At 35.8% G+C, this 25,000-nt stretch overlaps 1 protein-coding gene across 16 annotated transcripts in view; it reads left to right on the forward strand.

Moving 5' to 3' along the window:
• The window catches only part of FOXP2 (forkhead box P2), a 565,307-nt gene that overhangs the window by 532,481 nt on the left and 7,826 nt on the right, over positions 1-25,000 (forward strand). For all 16 annotated transcript variants that reach the window (XM_045041043.1, XM_023240626.2, XM_045041055.1 and 13 more), the window contains 2 exon segments: positions 130-199; positions 977-1,140. In XM_045041043.1, the coding sequence (XP_044896978.1) occupies positions 130-199; positions 977-1,140 (234 nt within the window).

A 25,000-nucleotide genomic window follows, 5' to 3' on the forward strand; every position in this document is an offset into this window, starting at 1 on the left:
TTTGATACATTCACTCTGGACCGGTAGTGTGAGGCAACAGTCCAGAACGTATCTTTTTTAGCTAGGATTATTGATATCCACATATTTTCTATTTTGACTTAGAAATCATCTTTATATGTTTTCTTCCAGAAGCCCAACCTTAGTAAAAAATATACCTACCAGTTTAGGCTACGGAGCAGCTCTTAATGCCAGTTTGCAGGTAATAGCATTAAATGCACTTTTCCATTATCCTTGTATTTGAGCGTTTTGCCTTTGTTTGTTTGTTTGTTTGTTTTGCATGCTTTGTATTTCGATGGGATTGTGATTGTTCTTAAGAGTTGGTTTATCATCCAAGTAAGTTGTAGAACCTAGTACTGTAGAAAACACTGGTTCTAATTCAAGCTACTTTTGATGTGAAGAAGCAAGAAGGACACCCTGTGGCAAAATCTGGAACACTCGGTTTTCCTGCAAATGCTAGATTGATAGAAGCTTTTGCAAATGCATGTGGCTATGCATTAATATTTATCTAGGCTGTCATAAATGATTTCACATCATAGTGTTGGGGAACATGGTGCTTGTGGCAAAAACTTTAAAGTTTAATTATAATATATAATTTTTATGCAGAGGAGGCAAATGTCAGGACTTCTTTATTTTGAGCTAAGTCCTGGTCATTTTTAAAAAGCAGAGCAACTGCTTATATGTTGGGGTTTTTCGCGACATGTAGGAATACAGCATTTCATTATGTGGAAGGCTGAAACATGAGTGAAAAAGTTTGCTGGGTGAGCTTCTGTTTACATTTTCGCATCACACTTAATTTGCTTGATATCTCTGCCACAAGTGGCCGCTTGGGAGTCTTTGTCCTTCCCATGCGTTTTATTTAAATGCTCCTAAAACCTCCTCCTTGGGATCTGAACCCATTAAAAGAAGATACATGTTAAAAAAAAAAAAAATTAAAGGGCAGTTCCAAAGTTGTATTACACCTTCTTCGTTTCACTAGGCTGCCTTGGCAGAGAGCAGTTTGCCTTTGCTTAGTAACCCGGGACTGATCAATAACGCATCCAGTGGCCTGCTGCAGGCCGTCCATGAAGACCTCAATGGCTCCCTGGATCACATCGACAGCAATGGGAACAGCAGTCCAGGCTGCTCACCGCAGCCGCACATGTAAGTGGGTTAGCAGACCCCGCGACGGGAAGGGCCTGTACGCATATGCTTCTAGGATTCAGTAGTCTTCTGAAGTTGCTGATGGCATATGAGTACAAAATACAGTTTTAAGTAGAGTTCAATTGCCCTGTGTTCATGATACGAAAAAGTGTATCGAAATCAGTCTTAATGCATCTTTTAGATTCTCTCCAATGTCCCATAATTATTATACTAGCAGTCCTCTACAAATTCTTAGCACTAGGAGCATTCTCTTGGGGGTACAGCAGGGTCTAAGATGAGTCTACATCTTATGGGTCATTATCACAGTTTGGTTTGTATGGGGCAATAAAAATATTCATGATGGAATAAGTTGTCGTAATTTTTACTACTATTACAGGTCTCTAAACCATTTATGAACTGTAGTCAAGATATTGCCCGTTTTTATAAACCGTAAAATGCAAAGTTTAACTGTTAGCCACAGTTTACATAGAAGCTAGTAAAGTGTAACTTTTTGCCTGTCTTATAAATCAGTGTAATTACATATTCAACTTTAATTACTGGTGCGTCTGTATTGGCAAGGTTTATATGTTATATTTTATGCAAGACTACGATTCCTATTAATATTTAGCAGCTAACTATATCATTAATTACTCTAAAATCTTTCCCCTACCATCTTTTTAATGGAGCTGAGAGAGTAGATGTATTAAAAATTGATGTTTTGTGGATTTCAGAAATGTGTATGACACTTTAAAAAATGCCTGGCCTTATTCAGTAGGCCAAGCATATCAGTTTCTTGTTTACTAAAAAGTATTGACCTTGGTAGAACTTAGCATTCGGGGGAAAAATTATAATCTGAATAATAAAGTGTATACACCACGCAGTTGTTAGGATGAGCCAACACTTAGGTCCATACTTCCTGGAGTTAAACATCATATACTTCTAAATTTCAAGTTATTGAGGTAAGACTAGTACTTTCTCTCATTTTTATATTTTTCCCCCATCTCTGCATTAAATGTCTAGTCAAAGACCCGAATGAGAAATGTGGTCTTTATACACGCCTATATCCGTTTGACCTTTCCTAGGATATTATTTTTGTTGACTTTTTAAACATCTTCTTCTATTTGACATATTAATGTCTTTAAGATCATGAGCTTAATTGCTTTCTAGCACTTTTACCCTATCACCTTTGCGCAAAACACACCGTGAACATTAATGTGTTTTATCAGGTTCCGAACCATTACTCTCTCAAAATGGAAAAATTTGTCTTTTGGAAGTGTCTTTAGATGTATTAAATAATACAAAAGAAGTAATAAAACTCGAAGTAGAAAGAACATGAATATATGCTCTTGAGAGCAGGAATACTCTAAAACAAGGAAAGTGAGCAATCAGACAAAAGTTTTTATACCTCTGCTTTATCCTATCAGCCAGGCAGTGGGTAGCTTGAGGCCTTTTACTTTCAGCAGTTCTCCTGAGTATGCTGGTGCTCGCTCTCTGTATAAAATGCTAAAACAATAAAACTTTAAAGAGCAAACAAGAGTTAGATCCTGTTTTCCCCTTTTTAAAAAAGACCTATTTCAGAGAAATGAAAGACGTTCATAATGAAAGTGTTTAAGCTGCTGCTGATATAACTCCCTGTGTTAATATGCAGTGGATACTGGTGGTCGTGTACCATATGGAAAGGGGACATAAAGAAGTGTTTTCTTAAGTGTGAGCGTCCAGTGATAAGAATAATGAAATAAACATTAATGATTCAGTCAATAGTTTGTTAAACATTTTATTTTATGACCTGAAATAGTCATTGGGCTGAGCTATGGCATTGCTAGGCTAGTTGTATTTTTTTTCTTTTGGCAATTGCTATTTCAGACTCTTCATTTTATTATTCAGTTGAATTTAATTGTGAAATATTTCAACAAAAACATAGGATGTGTATAAAATAATATATAAAAATTATGGATTTAGTGCCTGATGTACTGCCACTATAGGTATATAAAGCTAAAATGTTCATAGTCAATTTATTGTATGCTTTCTGCCAATGTGAATTAGTGCATGTGGAAAAATAACTTAGGTGTGTTTTCCATAGAGAGGTATAAGGAAAGCTTCCCTTTCCTGTTGGAAGTAGATTTCAGGAAAAAAAAATCCGAGGAAGACCAAATCTGATCTTTTCCTAATTTATATAAATTACAATCAATTTTTTAATTATCTTGCAAAATATTGACTTGTCATTCATTCTTCGAATCTGTTTCTTCTATCATTAGCTTTTTGTATATTGGACGTCAAATATTATTGATGGCATGTCACTTCAGCATTCTGTATCTTCATCTTTTTAGAGTTTGAATATGCTTGTACTTAAAGAATGCTAAGCATTTTATGTACACTATGGGGCAAAGGAAAAATATTATCTGATTCTCTCAATCAAAATTTGGCCACATATAATTAAATGCACTTCCAAGTACTTTGTCAATTAAACAGAAGTGAAAGAATTGTTAGAGAATATTTAAGTTGAATATTTCTGTGCCCTGAAATAAAGCCATGGTACTTGTTGTTATTTTGGAAGGGAGCAGTTCTACTGATGCAATTGGGAATGAGAAGTAGAAAGGCCTGCTGCTTTGGGTATATGGGCTCTAGTGACATATCGTTGGTGTTCCAACCCCAGATTTAGCACCTAATAGCTGAGTAGAATTCATTTCTTTCCTCAGTTTTCTTAGCTGAAAATGAGGTAACTAATAATAATACGTACCTCATAGGATTCTTTCAAATGAAATGAGTGCCTGGAAGATAATAATTCCTCCCCATGTCCCTCACACAGTTACTAGCTTATATTACATCTTGTAATACCTCATTGTTACTCTAAGTGAAACTAAATATGATATTAAGATATTTCACATTTTAATGCATTTTTAAGGTAGTCCATAAATGTGTGTTTAGTTTCCTTGACCATCCCTTTCCTTTTCCTCTCACCCCCTCTTATAATTCATGAAGTAAGCCAATCCACAAAAGGAAACAATATGACACAGAAGTTTATGGTAGTGAGCAGGTTACTCAGACTCAGCAGGATAAGGGATTTTTGAGAAAAGAAAAAAAAAAAGATGTTATTTGAGGTTATAGATAATGAACAATCCAGATGAATAATACCAACCCAGAACAGGAACTCATGATATATGCCTAGAAAGCATTGACTAATAGGTTTGACAGGAATTTAGAATACAAAAAGAAAACAGAATTTAGAATGTATGAAGTGGTGGTTAGTAGACTATTGAGTGTCTTAAATATCAAGCTGTGGTGTTTTTTTTTTAGGCTGTATGGAGCCTCTTAATGTCATGAGCTTGAGTTTCACACTGTCAGAGCTGTGCTTTAGGAAGAGTAATCTGGAAGTGTGCTAAACGAAACTCACACCTGGTAGGATATTCTGGAGTTGGGAGAGACTGAGAGCAGAAGATTAATTCTTGTGGTAGGTAGTACCTGACTTACGTACAAGCCTCAGAGTGGCGAGCAAGGAATCAATACAAGAAGTATTATGAGGAAAAAGACCAGATAAGACAACCCACTAAATGTTGGGGACAAAGAGGAAAATTAGGAAAAGTCATAGCAACTTTGGAAGCTCACAAAGAAAACTGGAAGTTGTAAGAGTAAAGGCTCAAGAGGGAAGATGATGTGTTCAGTATTTTACTTGTTGAATCCAAGAGCCCAAGTGTCCTTTGATTCAAGAAACTGAGCCTTTTTTGTTTGTTTGTTTGTTTAGTCTTTTTATTCAACTCCAAAATGGTATAATCAAAATCCAAATGGTAACATAGTAGAATATTGAAGTATTCTCCTGGGATTGGTAGAGATGTTTTGAAGTTTTAGAAGATTGGAATAGCTACAGATTAGTGCTTCTTATAAATTATTTTAGGAGAACAGGAGATGTCAAACTGTGATCCATATTCTGCAGTTTGATGCTCCATATTTAACACTTTCTCTTCACTCCAAGTTTTACTCTTAGAATGCCCTGAATGAAGGCTTTTGCCAAACTAGTGCATTCATTTTGCATTCACTACTTGCCTTTCTGCCTTTTCCTTTTTTGGCTCTTCATCTCCTTCCCCTTAACCTAAATTCTGCCTTTTCTTAGGAGCCTAGTCCTATTTTTCTAGGAAGCTTTCCTGAGTAACGGTGCTATCATGACGCACACTTTGCTCCACACTTTGGAAGAGCTTGCTCCACATACCATTTACTGGTACTAACAAAGCCTGTGTGTGAATGTGTGCACAAGCCTACTGCGTGCTCACTTTGCAGATAGCCCCAGCTGAAGGACAGATGCTATGTTTTGGATGTATCGTACAATTTGAAACCTCGACATGCTAACTCATATCAAGTAAGCACTTGGTAACTGTGTGATGACTGTTACGAAGAATCACATGGAAGATGAGTTTATGTGAAATGGTTTGACTTCACAATGTAATCCCTACAAGAGGAAATCCAGATTCTCTCTGAACCCTGAAGACAAAGGGAAAACAAGGGATTTTTAGAAAGAAGAGATGACTAAATACAGTGTTCGTCTTTTTGAGGGAACTCACAGATCTTTCTAAATATTGGTAAAGTTCATGAAGTTTTATTTTGAATTTTAATTATTTAGTTTATATGTATTTTATAACTGTTCAAATTTATCAGAATAGTAAGTAGCAGCCCCCTTCACCTCATTCGTGATTGTCCTCTCAGATCTTGTTAAATTTTATTTATCTTGTTGAAGGTGAATTAAAAAAGAAAAAAAAGTACTGAAATTAATGCATTATTAATCAGATTGAATGTTCAAGGGGATTTTAGAAAAAAGGAAGAAAGGTTAAAGCTAGGTAGAATAATATAGATTCTACATAATAAGTTTTTTTAAACTTGATTTGACTCTTTTCAGCCAAATAAATTTTAAAATATGTATTTTATACTGTTGTCAAAGAGTTATAGAGTCATCATGGTCTGAACAAATGTAAAGAATACTTCCCCAGGGCGCCTGGGTGGCTCAGTTGGTTAAGCGGCCGACTTCGGCTCAGGTCATGATCTCGCGGTCCGTGAGTTCGGGCCCCGCGTCAGGCTCTGTGCTGACAGCTCAGAGCCTGGAGCCTGTTTCAGATTCTGTGTCTCCCTCTCTCTGACCCTCCCCTGTTCATTCTCTGTCTCTCCCTGTCTCAAAAATAAATAAAACGTTAAAAAAAAATTTAAAAAAAAAAGAATACTTCCCCTGGGGCTCCTGGTTGGCTCAGTTGGTTAAGCTTCCAACTTCAGCTCAGATCATGATCCTACAATTCGGTTCATGAGTTCGAGCCCCACGTCGGGCTCTGTCCTGACATCTTAGAGCCTGGAGCCTGCTTCAGATTCTCTGTCTCCCTCTCTCTCTGCCCCTCCCCTGCTCATGCTCTGTCTCTGTCTCTCAAAAATAAACATTTAAAAAAATTAAAAGAAATAAGAATACCTCCCCTAAGTCTGAGCTGTGTATCATTATTTTTTTTTTAATTTTTTTTTCAACGTTTTATTTTTATTTTTGGGACAGAGAGAGACAGAGCATGAACGGGGGAGGGGCAGAGAGAGAGGGAGACACAGAATGGGAAACAGGCTCCAGGCTCTGAGCCATCAGCCCAGAGCCCGACGCGGGGCTCGAACTCACGGACCGCGAGATCGTGACCTGGCTGAAGTCGGACGCTTAACCGAATGCGCCACCCAGGCGCCCCGTATCATTATTGTTTTAGAATACTCTTCCCTTATGTACCTCATGCCAATATTTCCTCCTTCATGACTTCTCAGAGTTCTACAGAATATGGATAAAATGAAGTTAGATACTTGTTTTATATCAATGTTCACCTCTCAAAAAGACTACTTACAGAGGATTGATGCTGTGTTCAAGCGGAAATAATTTGAACTTACTCCCTTCTCCCACAAGTTAAACATAACTGAACGAAAAGATAAGAAAACATTTGGAGCAGAGCTGGAAGGTGAACTTGTACTGGTAGAATCAGTCCATTTCCTGTCTCCTTCTAAACCTGAAGCAAAAAGAGAAGTTTATTGATATACCTACCATTTTAGTTCAACTTGGTTCTTTTTTTTTTTTTTTAAACTAATCAGTTGTTTCTCCTTGCTCTCAATAAGTTGGTTCATCTTTGCTTTTTTTTTTTCTCTTTTGAAACATGTTAAGTGAGATTCCTATTTTTGTATTTTCAAATTTTGTTTCTAGAGATCAAAATCAATGTTCTTCCTAGACTGGTTTTGTATTGAGGCCTTTACTCACAAAGCCTTCCATTGTCATGTCGTTCCCCTTTCTGATTATTAGAGTCTCCTACTGTTGAGTTTTCAGATCATTTCTTACATGTCATTCCTGAATCCTTTCAGCCTCTGTGTCATTTCAAAGTTCTACTCGCTAATAATATTCTACATTAGTTGCAGGTGATTATTATTTTCTCCCTCTTATTAAAGCAAATATTTGAAGTTCGAGAGTTAATGATCTTCCATATAGAATCAGAATGTTAATATGGTTCATATAAGACTAGAAAATAAATCTGTTGTCCTTAGAAGCCAAAACTTTAGAGTAATGAAATCAAAGGCTGAGGCATCACATAAAAGGAGTCATATAGTAGTATTTCAGGACTGCAACAGGGATCACATTAATCTTTTTGATTAACATGTTGAACACGTATTCTACATGCCCCAGAACTTTCTATACAATGCGTGTCCCAGTCCTCTTTACAGCATCCTCTGCTTCTTGAGAACCTCAGTGGTTGTATCATTCCAATGATAAACTTCAGCCTCTCTTGGCAATTATATTTTGCAACCAAAGAGCACTAAAAAGGACCTCCGGACTCCCATTTTGTAAAACAGTATTGAAAATCTAATATAAATCGTGACTTGTCATAGAACATAATAAAGATATTCGCGTATATAATATTGCCTTGCTTCCTTCTCTGCTCCTTGGCTGCCTTAAAATTTAAATTGCACTTTGTAGGTACATACAGAATTTGCAGACCCTACACCTTTAGTTGGTGACATTTTATGTAAAATCCCTACAGACCTTAGATCTCTCTGTGGACAAAAGCATTTAAAATTAAAGTGGCTCTGTATTTCAGAGGAAAGCAGTTGAAAGTGACTGACAAGTTGAGCAAGTAGAATGCTCTCTCTCATTGTTTTCATGCTGGTTAAGCCCACGCTATTTTTGCTGATATTTTGGATCATTAAGAGGCATTTTGAAAAAACAAAAAAACAACAAAACAAAACAAAAAGAGCATTTTGAAGCTCTAAACATAAAAGCTTTTTTTTCCTTTTTCTTTCTTTCTTTCTTTTTTTTTTTTTTGCTTTACATACGTTTTTGCAGATTTTCTAATTCACAACTTTTCAGTCACCTTTAATTTTTATTTTGTTGATTTATTTATTTATTTATTTATTTATTTATTTATATTTTGGTCCTAGTATTTCTGGGCCTCATAATTCTCATTCTGAGTTAATTCCATTTTTATTTAATCTCTAAACTTTTCATTAACTTTGCTAGTTAGCTTTGAGATCTCTTTCCAAAGTGATTGTACAGAACTTATGATTATGCCAGCTCTTTATCATCTCATCTTCTTTTTTTTTTAAGTGCTACAAGTGTGGCTCAGTGGCTGCTGTTCTTTTTTACATTATTCCAGTCCCCATATGTGGCACTTACAACTCATTCTAGTTCCTCTTAATAAAAAGATCCTCCCAGAGGTACAGAGCCTTCAGCTAAAAGGTGTTGTCTCCCTACCGTGCCAATTGTGGGAATTTGTGGGTTCCTATAGGGTTTTGAAGGATTTTTATAGAACTATACAGATGATATCTGACATCCATGGCTTGAATCCCCACCATTTAGGCAAAATGTGTCAGAAAACTTTTAGCTGACAGTACTGTAGCTTACTGATTTTATTTCATATCTAAAGAAGATACCTTGTTAGAAGGAACATCTTCATTTGCACTAACATGGGTTGAGCCTTAGAAATTTCCTTTCTCTAAGGGTCAAAATGTCATTGACTGCATTGTTAGAAAAGGAATATTGCTATGCTGTATTAATTTCTTCCTACTTCTACTACCAGGGTGAAATGAAGATTTTAATATACCTGTATGGTGTTTTAACTTCAGCTTTTGACATGGGGTTTGGGAAGTGGATGTATATTTGGCAACTATAGGAATTTTATGTCCAAAGTTATTTATTACATGAAGTCAGCTATCATTTCAGAATATTACTTAATGTGAAATTACTTTCCATGATGAAAAATTATATTTTAATATGTGTTACAATTATATGTATTTTAACTAGTTTATCAGAATTTAAAATTGATCATTAACATGAGTGTCACAATATACTTGAATATTTTGACACCAAAAACTACAGTATAAAACTTTTTACTGGGTTTCTCTATTCCGTAAGCAGTTTCTATCATTAGAATAGAATTAAATAATTCATGTAAGCAACAGATGATCAAATAGTTTAATATAACTAGTGGAAACTAATGTTCTTGTGTTCATTCAACATTATCTTAATCTTTGAAGACTAAAAATGGAGCAACATCATCAAAACATTTAAAAGTCAGAAGTAACAGTATCCATTCAATGTATACTCACGCAATATTACCTTACTCTATAAAAATTTGCATTTGCAACATTAAATATAAGATCCCTTCCCTGGGGCACCTGGGTGGCTCAGTCCGTTAGGCTTCCGACTTTTGACTTCAGCTCAGGTCATGATCTCACAGTTCACGAGGTTGAGCCCCACATCAGGCTCCATGCTGTCAGAACAGAGCTTGGAATACTCTCTCTCCATCTCTCTCTGTCCATCCTTCATCTATTCTCTCTCTCTCTCATTCTATCTCTCTGTCCATCTCTCTCTCAAAAATAAATAAATGAACGTTAAAAATAAGATTCCTTTTGTTAATTTGCAGGTTAAAAAAAGGACATAATGTATTAGATTTAGAACAAGAGGTAACTATTGGCTTTATTCCCTATTTCAATCTTGTGTTTGGAACTAATAGAGCGTAACTTAGCGTAGTTCAGGAGAAAACTGAACACTGAGCCAACACTACAATTTAATTGGAGCAGAGAAATAGTTTCAGCAGAGCGGCCAGTCTCACAGATTAGACAGACCTAATGACATGAACCATATGTAATTCTGGTGGACAGCAATCTCTGTAAAGATATCCAGGAGAGAGCTTCATCAAGAGCCAGCAGTGGATGGACAACATCCCATCAGGCAATGTGGCAAAGGGAAATAGACCACAGTCCAGAAAATGGGTGAGCCACATTGGGGGGGGGGGGGGCTAGCCACAGCCGTAGGGCCCAGTTATAGGACTTTGAGGGCAAAGTCTTCAAGGAGCCAGAAGCCAAGTTATCAAAGAGGGAATTAGGAACAGGGATATACATTTTGTGTACCTTTATACCCATCCTGACATTTTTGATTGCAACTTATTCCAAGAAACAAGGCAAACACATTTCTTGGATGAATAGTTCAAAGGAGTTCCGGAGCAGCAGCAAAGCCCCATTAATGGCTGAGTGTCAAGATTTAATTTAGATTTTCTTTTATTTCACTGGCCTACAGATCAGAAATATAAAGATCCTAGATCCACAGCTAGATGTTGGTTGAAGGTTTCCATTTATGAGACACAAAATTGAATAGTACCAATTATATCTCAACATGCAACTAGTTTTAATTCTGAGATTGGGCAAAATCTGTTCATACTCATCAAGGATCAAAGTAATTACAATTGTATTTTCATTTTATTGCAGCTGTTTGGGTCATATCTATTACTTTTATAAATCAAATAGAATGATAAATCATAATGAATTTTGTTGTTATGTTTTTTTTAAGAGCACTGCAGCAAAACTATCTGAAATCATTTGGGAGCGAGCCTTCAAATCATGTAAAATCCAGGTCCTTTAAACAATGTTGCATAAATTTGAATAAATTTCAGTATAATGATGAAGGTAAGGGCAAGAAATCTTAGAGAAATTTTGATACACATATATATGCGTACAATTTATAAAATTATGTTTTATTAACCTTAGTCCCCCTTTTTGTTATATTTCTTAGAACTTCTATTGACTTTAAATGGAACTTTAGATCTCCATCTTGGGGTCAGATCCATTGGGATGTAGGATAGAATTATAAACTCCATCCTTGAGACTGGCAGTGTATCTTAGAAAAGAAATTTTTATTACAGTTATCTGGAAACAATATTCCTTTCAATCAAATAAATGGCTGTGATTTTTAGATGACAGATTAAAGGAGATATAAGATTTATTAACTATATTAGGAATTAAAGTTGTATTCTGACCTTAAGATGAAAAATTAAAATTCATTTGTCAGTTTATTTTTAGCCAACGCAAAAAAGGTGTAGGAAATTCAGCAGGGCATTTTCTAATTATATTCTGAATGAAACAAGTGATACAAGGTATACATGGAAAGAGGAATCACTTGTTCTCTCCAGTTGTTCTGTCTTGCTCTTCCTGGTTGCACATTTCTGGGAGGAGGAATATTTTTATTTTCATCAAGAGATAAGCAGAATTTTTATCTTTTGAAATGGGGTAATAACTGGAGTAGTAGTTCCAAGTACTGTTCTAATGGTAGCTATGTGCAGACTCATTCAAATCAAAACAAAGATAATTCAGACAACAGTAAAAATTTTGTGGTAAATGTTATTTTAATTTACAGAAGAGAAAATCTTGAAAAATAATAAACTGGAAAAAATTAACTATACTAGTAAGTATCTGTTTTGTAATTTCTTTAATAAATCTATAGCTAATTTTTCATGTCTAGTGGCTTTAATATATGGCCTTCTTATTGACTTTTGTAAAACAGAGAATTATTTCTCTGCTGTGTGTTTAATTTAGGAAATAAAATCTGTATTTTGGCAGAAGGAGGATTATTATACCAAAAGAATAAAATCTTAAGTAAAATTAAGCAAATAGTTTCTTAATGTCAGTGTAGGTAACTTTAGTTGTTTAATTACTCACATTAGGCTAAGATCATCTCTCATTTTAAAAAAATACTATGAAGAGCACCTGGGTGGCTCAGTCGGTTAAATATCCAACTCTTGATTTCGGCTCAGGTCATGATCTCATGGTTTGTGGGTTCAAGCCCCACATCGGGGCTGTGAGCTGACAGTGCAGAGCCTTCTTGGGATTCTCTCTCTTGCCTCTCTCCCTGTGCCCCTACCCCACTTGCTCTCCCTCTCAAAGTAAATCAATAAAAGTACAACGGAAATTTTTTTCTTTTAAAATCAAACTTTTCCTTTTAAAACTTTAGTTTCATTCATTACCTTATTTCTTTGATATGTTAAACTAAAATACTTCCTAAACAAAATATTACTCTAAAAGTTACAAGTGTTTAAGAAACAGGAATTGTTTCTCATTTCAACCTGACTTTATACAAATGGAGATAACTAAACTTGCAAATTTTATAAATCTACCCTTAAATTCCAAATATAATTATATCATTTCCTTGTATTTATACTAGAAGGAAATGAGTAAAATTGAATTTCCACAATCTCCATTTTTCATATGCTTTCTAAATGTACATCAATTATCTCACTAGTTTTCCTCTAAAACTTCTTCTTTCGGGGAAAAAAAGACTTTTAAAAAATTATTTGATGTGATTGAATCTTCTAAGATACCAGTTGATAGAAGTTAGCTACTCAAAAGTAACAAACAAAACTAAAAATTGAGTGTCATGAAGCTAAATCTTTGTGTCTTAATAAAGGATCCTGTGCTTATATTTTAGAATTCATTGTACATCGTTAAAGCAATGATATTTATGTAGTAAGCATAAAGATTGCACAATTAGCAAATTTGAACTAATTGAATCAAATTTTTTTCAAGCATATATAAAATTGATAGTTAAAGTGCTAATCTTAAGCACTGGGTGTTGTATGGAAACCAATTTGACAATAAATTTCATATATTAAAAACGAAAACAAAAACAAAAACAAATAAAGTGCTAATCTTATAATTTGATTTTTTTATAATGCTTACATACTAGTAGTTATCATTATTCATTCTACAGTTCTGTGCCAAGAACTAAATATAGACATTATAAATAGCTAAAAGAAAACCCCATCTTATCCAGGTATTTCCTTTTAATTAGAAATATTTTGATTTGGGGGCACCTGGGCGTCTCGGTTGGTTGAGCGTCCAGCTCTTGATTTTGGCTCAGGTCGTGATCTTACCGTTCTGAGCTTGAGCCCCGTATCAGGCTCTGCACTGGGCATGGAGCCTGCCTAAGATTCTCTCTCTCCCACTCCCTCTACCCCTTCCCCTGCTAGCTAGTGCTGCGTGCTCTCCCTCTCTCTCTCTCTTTCTCTCTCTCTCTCGCAGAAGAAGAAGAAGAAGAAGAAGAAGAAGAAGGGAAGAGAAAAGAAAAGAAAAAAGAAAAGAAAAATTTTGATTTTTTTTTTGGCGAAATAGTGAAAACCTATACAAATCAATGGACAGCATATTAGCCTATAGCAATACTCATTATACTCTGATATTTTTTAATGTTGTTAATCAACAATTAGGACATAATGATAAAAAAAAAGAGGTAAACAATTTGTATGACTATAAATATTTTCTGTTGGAGTTAACCAGTGTATATACCATGCAAGTTAAAGGTATCCAAACTAAATAAATTAAATAGAAGTAATGCATGGTTTAAGGACTACACATATTTCAAGATATACAGTATGTTTCTCAAAGTACTATAAATATGTTAATTTTACTGGATAAATATTGCTATATTGGGTCAAATATAATCAATATCCACAGTAGAATTGAAGCATTAGGGCCCTAACACGATTTCTGAGAATAGTTTTTTGAGTATTCTCCCAGGAGTAACATTTTTTTTGTAGTAATGATTCATAGTTACTGATAGAAGCATGCTTTATCCTTCAGGTGTGCTACGACAGGGGAAAGGTTAAAAATATTCTTACTGGATTTTTTTTTAATTTTTTTAATGTTTATTTATTTTTGAGACAGAGAGAGACAGAGCATGAACGGGGGAGGGGCAGAGAGAGAGGGAGACACAGAATCGGAAGCGTGCTCCAGGCTCTGAGCCATCAGCCCAGAGCCCGACGCAGGGCTCGAACCCACGGACTGTGAGATCGTGACCTGAGCTGAAGTCGGACGCTCAACCAACTGAGCCACCCAGGCGCCCCTGGATTTTTAAAAGATGTATTATACCTCTTCATATAAAATGTTTATTATTCTTTTAAGTAGGTACACTGTATGAAATATATTATAATTTTTCTGAAATAACTAGGATTATCTAAAGAAAAGGTACAAAGATATCTCCTAATCATTAAAACACAAAAACAATTTTAATCTAGCATTACATTTAGTTCTGACTTACAAATGTGTGATAAAAGTAACTGTACATTTCCTAAAATTACCCATATTGTAGATATGAGCTATTAATTGTAATTTTTACAAAGCATTTGTGCATATACCATAATACTTAACACTTAAAATTTTCCCAACAAGTGTCCCCTTAGGATGTACACTGGGTGTTATATGTAAGTGATGAATCACTGGGTTCTACTTCTGAAGTCAAGACTACATTATATGTTAACTAACTTGAAAATAAAATAAATAAATAAATAAATAAACAAACTAAAAAATATACATAGAAAATAATGATACATGCTGTCAATAAATAACTAGCACATTCTTTACATGATCAATTAACCTGGTTTTAGATCAACCTTGAAAATTCCTAATTTCTTGATTGAATGACCAACAATTTGTCAAATACTACCATATGTCTAGTCCTAAAAAATAAAAAAAAGAGAGAGACTTAAAATTTTATCATTAGCTTCATGGTGTTAGTAAATATTATATTTCTGAAAGCCTCAAACAAATTTACATTGTGCCACTGAGTTTCTCATAAAAAATGACATATAAATATTTTAATTGTTACATTTGATGACTGTTAAATAAGGACACACTGTTGTGATTCTACAATCTAACATCTATTGACTTAAATATATTTGGAACATCTCAGTTAAAGAGAACTTTATTCATAGTACTTTCCTAATCTTAAAAACAAGCAAACAAACAAACAAACAAAACTAGGACGAGTGTATCGGATCTTTTACTTGGTCTTGAATAAGAAGAAAATGAAGACAATTTATATTCCTCTAAGGAATATATTATGTGACCACAATCTGGAAAGATACCCCCCCCCCATTATAATTTGACTCTTTGCTTTAGGATATGGGCAAAAATTAACATTTCTTCTGCCTTTCATGGTGCCTTGAGTGCTTATAAATTTCATAACCAAAGAACCAACACATTCCTTTAGGCAATCAATCAGTCTATTAATGTAGCTAGGCCTCTGTTTGTGTTTTGGTATATACTATTATTGAGAGTGGTCTGTAAAAGTGAGAGAGAAACTGGAGTGTAAAAATCAACTGCTACTTGGCATTTCCTTCTACTAGAGGTTTGGCAGATTGAACATCACAGAAATAAGTTTCATTCATTTGGTTGAATAAACATTTAATGAGCAATTATTATATGCAACGCACTGTGCTGGAAAGTGGCAGATGGTCTATACCTACAAAGAGGTAAAACTCTGGTAGAGCAATGAATATCTGCATAGATAGTGAGAGAGACCAAGTAAAAGAATGAAGACAGTTACCAGCCTGATTGTAAATTCAAAGAACTAAGTGTAGGCACACAGAGAATCAGAAAAGGCTTTGTGGGAGCTCTAGCTTTGAGTTAGGCTTCACATGAAGTAAATTTTTAGGGTGAACTTTATGAAATTATTTCCATTTGATGGATTTTGCTTACAAAAATACCAATCAAATTTCTCAACCTAATATTAAGCAGAGATGAGGTAAGAGAAGATAGGTGCAAAGGATTTAAGGATTACAAGCAAAGGTGACTATCATTCAGAGAACGGGCAATAATTCCTTTGCCTTGGTGTGGCAACCAGCCTAGAGGAGAATGCCTGTGGGATGGGCTTGGACAGAGGGAGCCCTATCTTAGAGTTCATTAGCCTCCAAGCTGATAGGGTGGGGCATTTTTAAAAATCACCAATTATTTGGAGTTTCTTAACAAGACCCTCATGGGTATATGTTACCTACTTTTAAAAAGGCTTACCTCTTTTCTTTTTTTGTTACTCATCTCTAGAAATAGTAGAGTTTTTGGACTTGAGAAAGTCACCACATTTTATGCACTTTTCCTTCGCTATTCAGTTTTAAAATACATTTTTAAAGTTTTTGTTTAAATTCAAATTAGTTAACATACAGTGTAATATTAGTCTCAGGTGTATAGTGATTCAGCACTTCCATACAATTCCCGGTACTGATCACAAGTGTCCTCCTTAATCCCCAACCCCTATTTCACCCTTCCCCCCACCCACTTGCCCTCTGGTAACCCTGTTTGTTCTCTGTAGTTAAGAGTCTTGGTTTCTTGGTTTGTCTCTCTTTTTTCCCCCCCTCTGGTCATTTGGTTCTTAAATTCCACATACAAATTAAATCATATGGTATTTGTCTTTGACTGACTTTCTTCACTTAGCATAATTCTCTCTAGTTCCATCCATGTCCTTGCAAATGGCAAGATTTCATTCTTTTTGATGGCTGAGTGATATTCCACTGTACGTATATACCACTTCTTCTTTATCCATTCACCAGTTGATGCATACTTGGGCTGTTTCCATAATTTGGCTATTGTTGATAATGCTTCTGTAAACATTGGGGTGCATGTATCCTTTCAAATCTGTATTTTTGTGTCCTTTGGGTAAATACCTAGTAGTGCAATTGCTGAATCTTAGGATAGTTCTATTTTTAACTTTTTGAGGAGCCTCCATACTATTTTTGAGAATGGCCACACCAGTTTGCTCTCCCACCAAGACAGCAAGAGGGTTCCCTTTTCTCCACATCCTCGCAAACACCTGTTTTTTCTTGTGTTTTTAATTTTAGCCATTCTGATAGGTGTGAGGGTGATATCTCATTGTAGTTTTGATTTGTATTTCCCTGATGATCAGTGATGTTGAGCATCTTTTCATGTGTCTCTTGGTTATCTGGATGTCTTCTTTGGAAAAATGTCTATTGATGTCTTCTGCCCATTTTTAAATTGGATTATTCATTTTTTGGGTGTTGAGGGTTTGTAAGTTCTTTATATATTTTGGATACTAACCTTTTATCAGATATGTTATTTGCAAATATCTTCTCCCATTCCAAAGATTGCCTTTTAGTTTTGTTGATTGTTTCCTTCACTGTGAAGAAGTTTTTTTTATTTTTATTAAGTCTTTAAAATAACATAAGAAGGGGTATCTGGTTGGCTTAGTCTGTTAAGCATGCAACTTTGGCTCTGGTTATGATCTCACGGTTCATGAATTCGAGCCCCATGTCAGGCTCTGCATTGACAGCTCAGAGCCTGGAGCCTGCTTCACATTGTGTCTTTCTCTTTTTGTCCTTCTCCTACTTGTGCTCTCTTTCTCTCTAAATAAATAAACAAACAAACAAACATTAAAAAATATATAAAGTGACATATGAACACAAAGTAAGGATTAAAAATATATAAAATATCTAAATATCGAGTATCAATAGCCTTTATGAGTTTTTGTGATCATTTCTGCTACTGACTGCTCTCTCAATCACAAAGAGTACTATAGAGATTCATTTTCAATATCTTCTCATCTTCCAGTTTCTAATATCTCCCACTTTCTGGGATCTACTTCTCTTCCTTGAGCAATTAAAACGGAAAATATAAAGATTCATCAAAATTGTATATGAGTTCTAGACAGTCATCTCCTCTTTTAACTTCTAGAATCTTTTTTTAAACTTGAGATAGAACATGCACACATGCTGGGGAGGGGCAGAGAGAGATTGGGGAGAGAGAATTCCAAACAGGCTCCACACTGACAGAGCAGAACCCGACGTAGGGCTCGAACTCACGAACCATGAGATCGTGACCTCAGCCAAAGTCAGCTACTTAACTGATTGAGCCACCCAGGTGCCCCAACCACTTAGAATTTTGGACATAGATGTAGGTCCTTCTAGCTCCGTGGTAGAGCATAGGAGGGAACTATTTCACATACACATAAATTTAGGATCAATGGATGCAAAACCATTTTACTCCGTGGCCTATAGCCTAAATTTTTCACTGCTCTCCACTGTTCCTAATCCCTCCACCTTAGTCCTAACCATCATTACCTGTTACACTGTTTTAGTGGTCTCCTACCTGGGAATCCTCCCTCCAGTGTCCTACACTCAGTGTAAGCTTTGCAAGTTAATCCTCCAAAACTCTTCTATCTTTTCGCTGCCGGGCTCAGAAACCATCAATAGCCCTTCAGCTGGCAGAGAATAAATTTTAAACTCCATAAAATGCAACTCAAGGGCCCTTCACCATCTGACCTTGCTCTGCTTTCTAACATATTTCTTTATTACTAACCCTCCTTTCTCCATGGCCTCTGCACACTCTCAGGTTTCCCACAACACATTTAAGATTATCCATTTTCCCCATTTCCACTCAGAAGGTCCTTTCCCTCGTTTCTGCATTATGAACATTTTCACATATTTCAAAGCCTGCCTGAAGTGACACCTCCCTCTTTCATAAAGTACTCACTGATTGCATTGCCAGAATTTACCTCCCCTCTTTCCTAACACTTTGTCAACTGTGGTACTGATCACATTCTGCCTGGTATCAGAGTTACTCTTGTATACATCGTACCTCTTATTACATTGGAAACTATGAAAACAGGAACTATTGTTCATATCAGCCCCTAGCCCAGTGGTTTGCACATAATGTCTGTTGAATTCTTTTCACTTTTAACAAGAAGTAACTTTTATCCATCTAGAAGCACTTCCCTTTCATTTACTGACTTTGTACCTCTCTGTCAGAGAGTAATAGCAGACTTTACGTCTCTCAGTCACTAAATACTTGCTCTCCCTTTATCCAGAGAAATTCCAAATAGCATTCTAGTTCTCCCAAATGCAAGTTATTTTAAATTAGGAGGTGGGTTTATCTTCTTTAAACTAGAAATATAAGCCACTGCATTTCTGTAGAAAATCAGAGGCAGTGGACTACACAGAATAGCTGAATTCGAAATCTTCTATTTGGGGGCACCTGGGTGACTGGCGTCTGACTGGCTCAGGTCATGATCTTGTAGTTCGTGGGTTTGAGTCCTGAGTCCGACTCTGCTGACAGCTCAGAGCCTGCAGCCTGCTTTGGATTCTGTGTCTCCCTCTCTCTCTGCCCCTCCCCCGCTGACACTCTGTCTCTCTCTCTCAAAAATAAATAAACATTTAAAAAATCTATTTGGGGCGCCTGGGTGGCTTAGTCGAGCCCAGTGTTGGGCTTGGCACTGACAGCACTGACAGAGCAGAGCCTGCTGGGTATTATCTCCCTCCCTCTCTCTCTTCCCTTCCCCCACTCATTCTCTCTCAAAAAATAAAAAATAAAAAAAAACTTTTTAAGAAAAATCTATTTCGTGGAAAGAAAAGTTTTTAAACCATTCGCAATGAATTTGTGGATTCTTGTTTGAAAGAATATCCACTATTTACCAAATGGATCATTTGCTTTAAAATCAAAGATGAACTTGTTTCCAGATCCACCTAAAGAAATATGCCGTATTTATCAGGTTAAGAACGACTACAGTGACTATCAAACATGATTACCTTCTCTCTGTGTCCTCTGTGCCAAAGGTTTGTACTCTTACGTCTGTAGTAATACAGATGCCTGGCTTGTGTTAGGTGCCCAATAACTAAATAAGTGGCTGGCAAAATCATCCAATCCAGACTTCATAGACTCCTGCCTTAAAATATGTTAAAAATACGTCTCTTTATTATCCCTATTCAAGTTTTCAGACAATAAAAAAAATCAGTGACTCCACCAGTTTTATTCTTTCTTTCATTATGTCCATAAGTTAAAAAAAAAAAAAAGCTAATATTTTGATGTTTCAAATGCATATCATCTATTTTGTTCCTGGAAACAACTGATTTTATTTGTTTGAAGTAGCTTCTACTTTACTTATTATTAAAGACTCTGTTAAGGACTGCAGTTTAATCTGTACGATACCTCAAGCCATCCCTGAAGGAAGCAGCACATAAATTTCAAATCAGTGAAAGGAAAACATGGCATGATGAATATCGAAACCATCCTCAAACCCAGAAAGAACTATCAGGATAGTCAAGGATTTCTCTCTTTTGTCCATTTGAACTGTCTCTTACTTTATTGTCTTAAAAGAATGCCATTAAGAGTATACATACATTGCAGGTCTTCTTAGAGGCAAATCATCTTTCCCAGCTGTGAACTCCTCCTGTCTCAATCGCTCCTTCTCTTAGTACACTTATGGAGGGCAATCTTGTAGTTATCTGGGTACATATTTCTTCCATATTAGACTGCAAATTCTTTGATCGCTATTTAAAGCCCCCACAGTGCCTTATATATGGAAAGTACTCCATACACTTTTGTTAAATTAATTATTGGCATTAAAAGATAATAGTTACATGTTATTGGCTCTTACTGTCAGAGTGAGATTGATGTTCTTTACATCATTACAGACACAGGGGACATGGCTCAAAACACAGCACAAAGGAATTTTTGGCAGAAAAAAAAATTCCTCAACAAGTGTATGTTTATTGCTATATCTCTGAAAATGTCCACTTTTGAGTCAATTCTGAGTTAACCTATGTAAGGTTTCTTCAGCTAAACATACACTATCAGACTCCATAAGCCCTAATGTGCACAGCAAATGTGAGGCAAGCCTGGACCATTCAATGCACACATGTTAATGATTTTAATGGCAAGCTAATGATGAGCCCTGGGATGGATGATGGAGGAGAGTAAGTGTAGGAGGTCGGTGTACAGGGCTTTTCAATGATGGCCCTTCTACTCTGAAATTTGCTTTCCTCCGTTGATCTAAAAATGATCCAAGATATGACCTGGGCTTCTGGTTTAGTGTTTCTGTGTTCAGGAAATTATTAGTAAATAATTCTTTGGAATAATTATATTAATATGTCATGTTATTTTGTTCCATTGACTTTATTACCTCAAATGTACTTTTAAGGAAGCGCAGCTGTTACTAGGATTACTTTAATAACCCTAATGCCTGGCATCTGATATGTGGGGGACATATATCATTCTTTTATGACTTTTCTGATATAGTAATAAAAATCTCACATTGGGAGAAGGGCTAAAATATTTTTAGAGCTAATTAAACTCATACAGTGTTTAAAATTAGATCATGTATTTATACATATCTTCTCCCAAATGTATTTAAGGTTGTAATTATATCATGACTGTATCTAACATTCATTGATCACTTATGACCCAGGCACTGTTCTAAGTGGTTCACACATATAAAAAAAAATCACTTAATCCTCCTAACAACTGTATAAAGTGGGTACTTTATTACTCATCCTTTATGAGTAAAGAAAAGGACATATAGAGTAACTTCCCAGTCACACAGCTAGGACGTAAGGAAGCCAGGATTCAAACCCAAACTTTTATCCTTAAAGCCCACTATATCATTAACCACTTAACCACTGCTACATGACCAAAGGTTATAAATGAGGTGCCTAAATTAATCAGTATTACTTTATACTATACTTATAAGTTAATCAAAATACCAAGTACATATAATTTACTGTTTTAAATTACACCCTAGTAATTAGAACCTATAAAATATTTTCACTGGAGAAGAGGATACAGAAGGCAGAATTGGTGAGCACTGAATAGAGAGGGTGTTTCTTTAAAAGCATTCCTTTATTTTATTTGAATTGTCAGAAATGTTTCTACGGTGGAGGGGAGTATTTTCGCAAGAAAAATTAATGACCTTACAGTGGTGTTAACACAGGGCACCTTAAAAAATGAACACTACAGGGGGCACCTGGGGTATCTCATTCGGTTAAGCACCCCACTCTTGATTTCAGCTCAGGTCATAATCTCACAGTCATGGGATCAAGGCCCACGTCAGGCTCCCCTCTCTCAAAATAAATGAACAAACAGTAAAAAAAAAAAAAAAAAAGAAAAGAAAAAGAAAAAAGAAACAGTATAGAAATATCAACGTTTTTTCCTAAAAAGAAAATATCTGTAATGGGGACAAAAAGGGAAAGATGTTGCTAATGGCCACAGAAGAGATTAATACCTTATTTGTCCTACAACCCACCAAAGGCATGTGGTTTCCTTGTGTTCAATTTCCCTTCAGGTGTCATATGAAGCATGGAAGCATGGAGATCCAAAAATGTGAAATATAATATGAATGGGGATAATCATGGCTTCATGCCCCACATGGGGCTTGAACTCATGACCCTGAGATCAAGAGTTGCATGCTCTACAAACTGAGCCAGCCAGGCACCCTGAAATTTTTTTAGAATTAGTGCAAATGAGGGGCACCTGGGTGGCTCAGTCAGTTAAGTGTCCAACTTCAGCTCAGGTCATGATCTTGTGGTTCATGAGTTCGAGCCCTATGTCAGGCACTCTGCTGTGAGCTCAGAGCCTGCTTCAGATCCTCTGTCTCCCTCTTTCTCTCCCCTCCCCTTCTCTCTCTCTCTCTCTCTCTCTCTCTCTCCCTCTCAATAATAAACATTAAGAAAATCTCTAGAATTAGTGCAAATGAAACTCTGAGTGACTTGATGGCACGTCATTTATCCAATCAACACATATTTACTAGGTGCTTGCTATATCCATTGCTCTCCTGATCTGTGAAGTTCATAGCCTAGTTGGCAAGACTTGGTACCGCCACCACTAGAAAGAATTAAGTTCAGTGCACTTGATGAAGGCAACATGGGATAGCAGGAATAACAAGATTCCAAGAAACATTGCAGAGGCCAGCATGTATACTAGTCCTGGCTTTACCTGTACTTGTAACACTTGGAAAGTGACTCCCACTCTGTGCAATAGGAGCGTTGAATAAAATTATGGTACAGTTTTAAGATTCAAAGGTTCTGTAGGTTCGAGCATTAGAATGATCAACCAAAAAAAATGCTTTGGAGGGGCTAAGTGGGAGATCAGTGCACACTGGTCAAGTCAAACAAAGTCTTTAGAAGTAGATAAAAATTGATCCGTAAAGAGTAGACAGGATGTGCGTGGGTAAAACACAGAGCAGGATGGAATTTGGGGTTCTGTGTACACACAGAGGTTTGAAGAGGGCACATAGACTAAGTCAGCATATAAAGTGATTTGGAGTAGCCAGCTGAGCATGAATGATGTTTAAGGATGATATTTGGCATCTGGAATAAAGGTTATTATTCAGAAATGCTGTTGTTCAAGGGTCAGGTGAGTCCTACCTGTTGAGAATGGCTGAGAGTTTTTGGCTTAATCCTGTCTCATCCTCTTGTCTCACTTCAGACAGATGTAACTTCAGGCAGTGATGTAATGAAATAACTAGCCCTTGCATAGTAAAATTCTTCAAAAATACAATAGAACATACCTTCATAGCTATCGTGTTTAAAAAATTATCTCTATGTGTGTGTGTTTTAAAAATGCATCCTGTTTGATATTCCTCTTTATCCAGAACTTGAGACTTTCCCACAGGTTCCTTATTCAGTTAAAATCCAACCCGGAAAAGTAAACCCAAATGAATTGGATACCCATGATATGGCAGCACTCTAGCTGAGGGGCCAGTGAAAAAGTGTGGCAGGAAATCAGGAAACAGAGTCAGAGAAGGGAGACCACTTACGTCTTCTCAGAGCCCTGAACATTAGGACACGCCAACTACATATGAGGTCACATCTTTAGCTAAAATATGGGGTGCCCAAAATAATATTAATTGACTTGAGGGTAATCCCATAAAACAGTGCTAGATATCTATGTATATCTTACCAGCTGTTAACTATCTGTTTAGAAATATTCAGCTATTTAAGCTTGAAAATTTTGAATATTCATAGGTCATTTATGAGGACCTAATTGGAAAAAGGTTCTATCATATTAACCTTAGGAGTTTATTCTAATTATTTCCAGTACTTAGAGTTTAGCATTTACTAAAATGTTCTGAATCCCAGATTGAACCTGGAAAATCTAAAATTATAAATTCAACTTATAGTGATTATTAAATCCAAACGTCATTTTTAATAAAAGTCATTAAATGAATATGAACTTTCACAAGTAATCTTATTAGAAGATTTCATTTGTATATTTTAGATGGTACTTTGGGAATATTAACATTAGATTTAATAAGTGTTTAAAATTCTGGACATGTCTATGTGATACCATACTAACGAGTTGGTTTATCAGTCATTTTACTCAGACTATTGGCTAGTTCAATGAAACCTTCAGGTAAAGTAGTTGTTGAATTCAGTTGGTAGATTTTTTTAGTCAAAATAATTGGTTTTGTCTTTGAAATGATCCTCATAAACAGCTTTTATAATTTCAGTACTTTGCTATCCTGAAATCATTTATAGGTACACACACACACACACACACACACGCCCGAGCGCATGCTTGCACATCATTCCAGTACCTCCATGGTGTACATTTTATGCACATGAACCAAATAGTTTATTCATCACATAAAAAAGTATCTGCAAATTCATCATATGCATATATCAGAAGCCCTACTTTTCTAATTTATAATTTATTCTTTAACAAATAACATTAGTTATTTCAGGGCTCCTGAGAGAGTTTTATTTAATAATATCTTGTGCAGGACAATAAATAATACCTTGCAGACTACAATGGCTCCCTTACATCAGTAGTACCGTGCTTTGGATTTAACACAACTTTTTACACACATAAAACGTACACACAGTAATGTCAGTTTCATTAAATATCAATGACAAACTCTCTCCTTGGCTTTTTATTTGTATTGGCTACAATATAATTTCATGATTTACCCCACAGAGTGCAATAATGGTCTTATAATGGCCACTTCCCATAGTCTCTAACCTACCCCTAGGGAACAATCCATACTGAGAATTGCGAGATTAGAGCTGATAGAAGCTGG

The sequence above is a fragment of the Felis catus genome, chromosome A2 (genome assembly GCF_018350175.1).
Source record: "Felis catus isolate Fca126 chromosome A2, F.catus_Fca126_mat1.0, whole genome shotgun sequence".
Taxonomy (NCBI): domain Eukaryota; kingdom Metazoa; phylum Chordata; class Mammalia; order Carnivora; family Felidae; genus Felis; species Felis catus.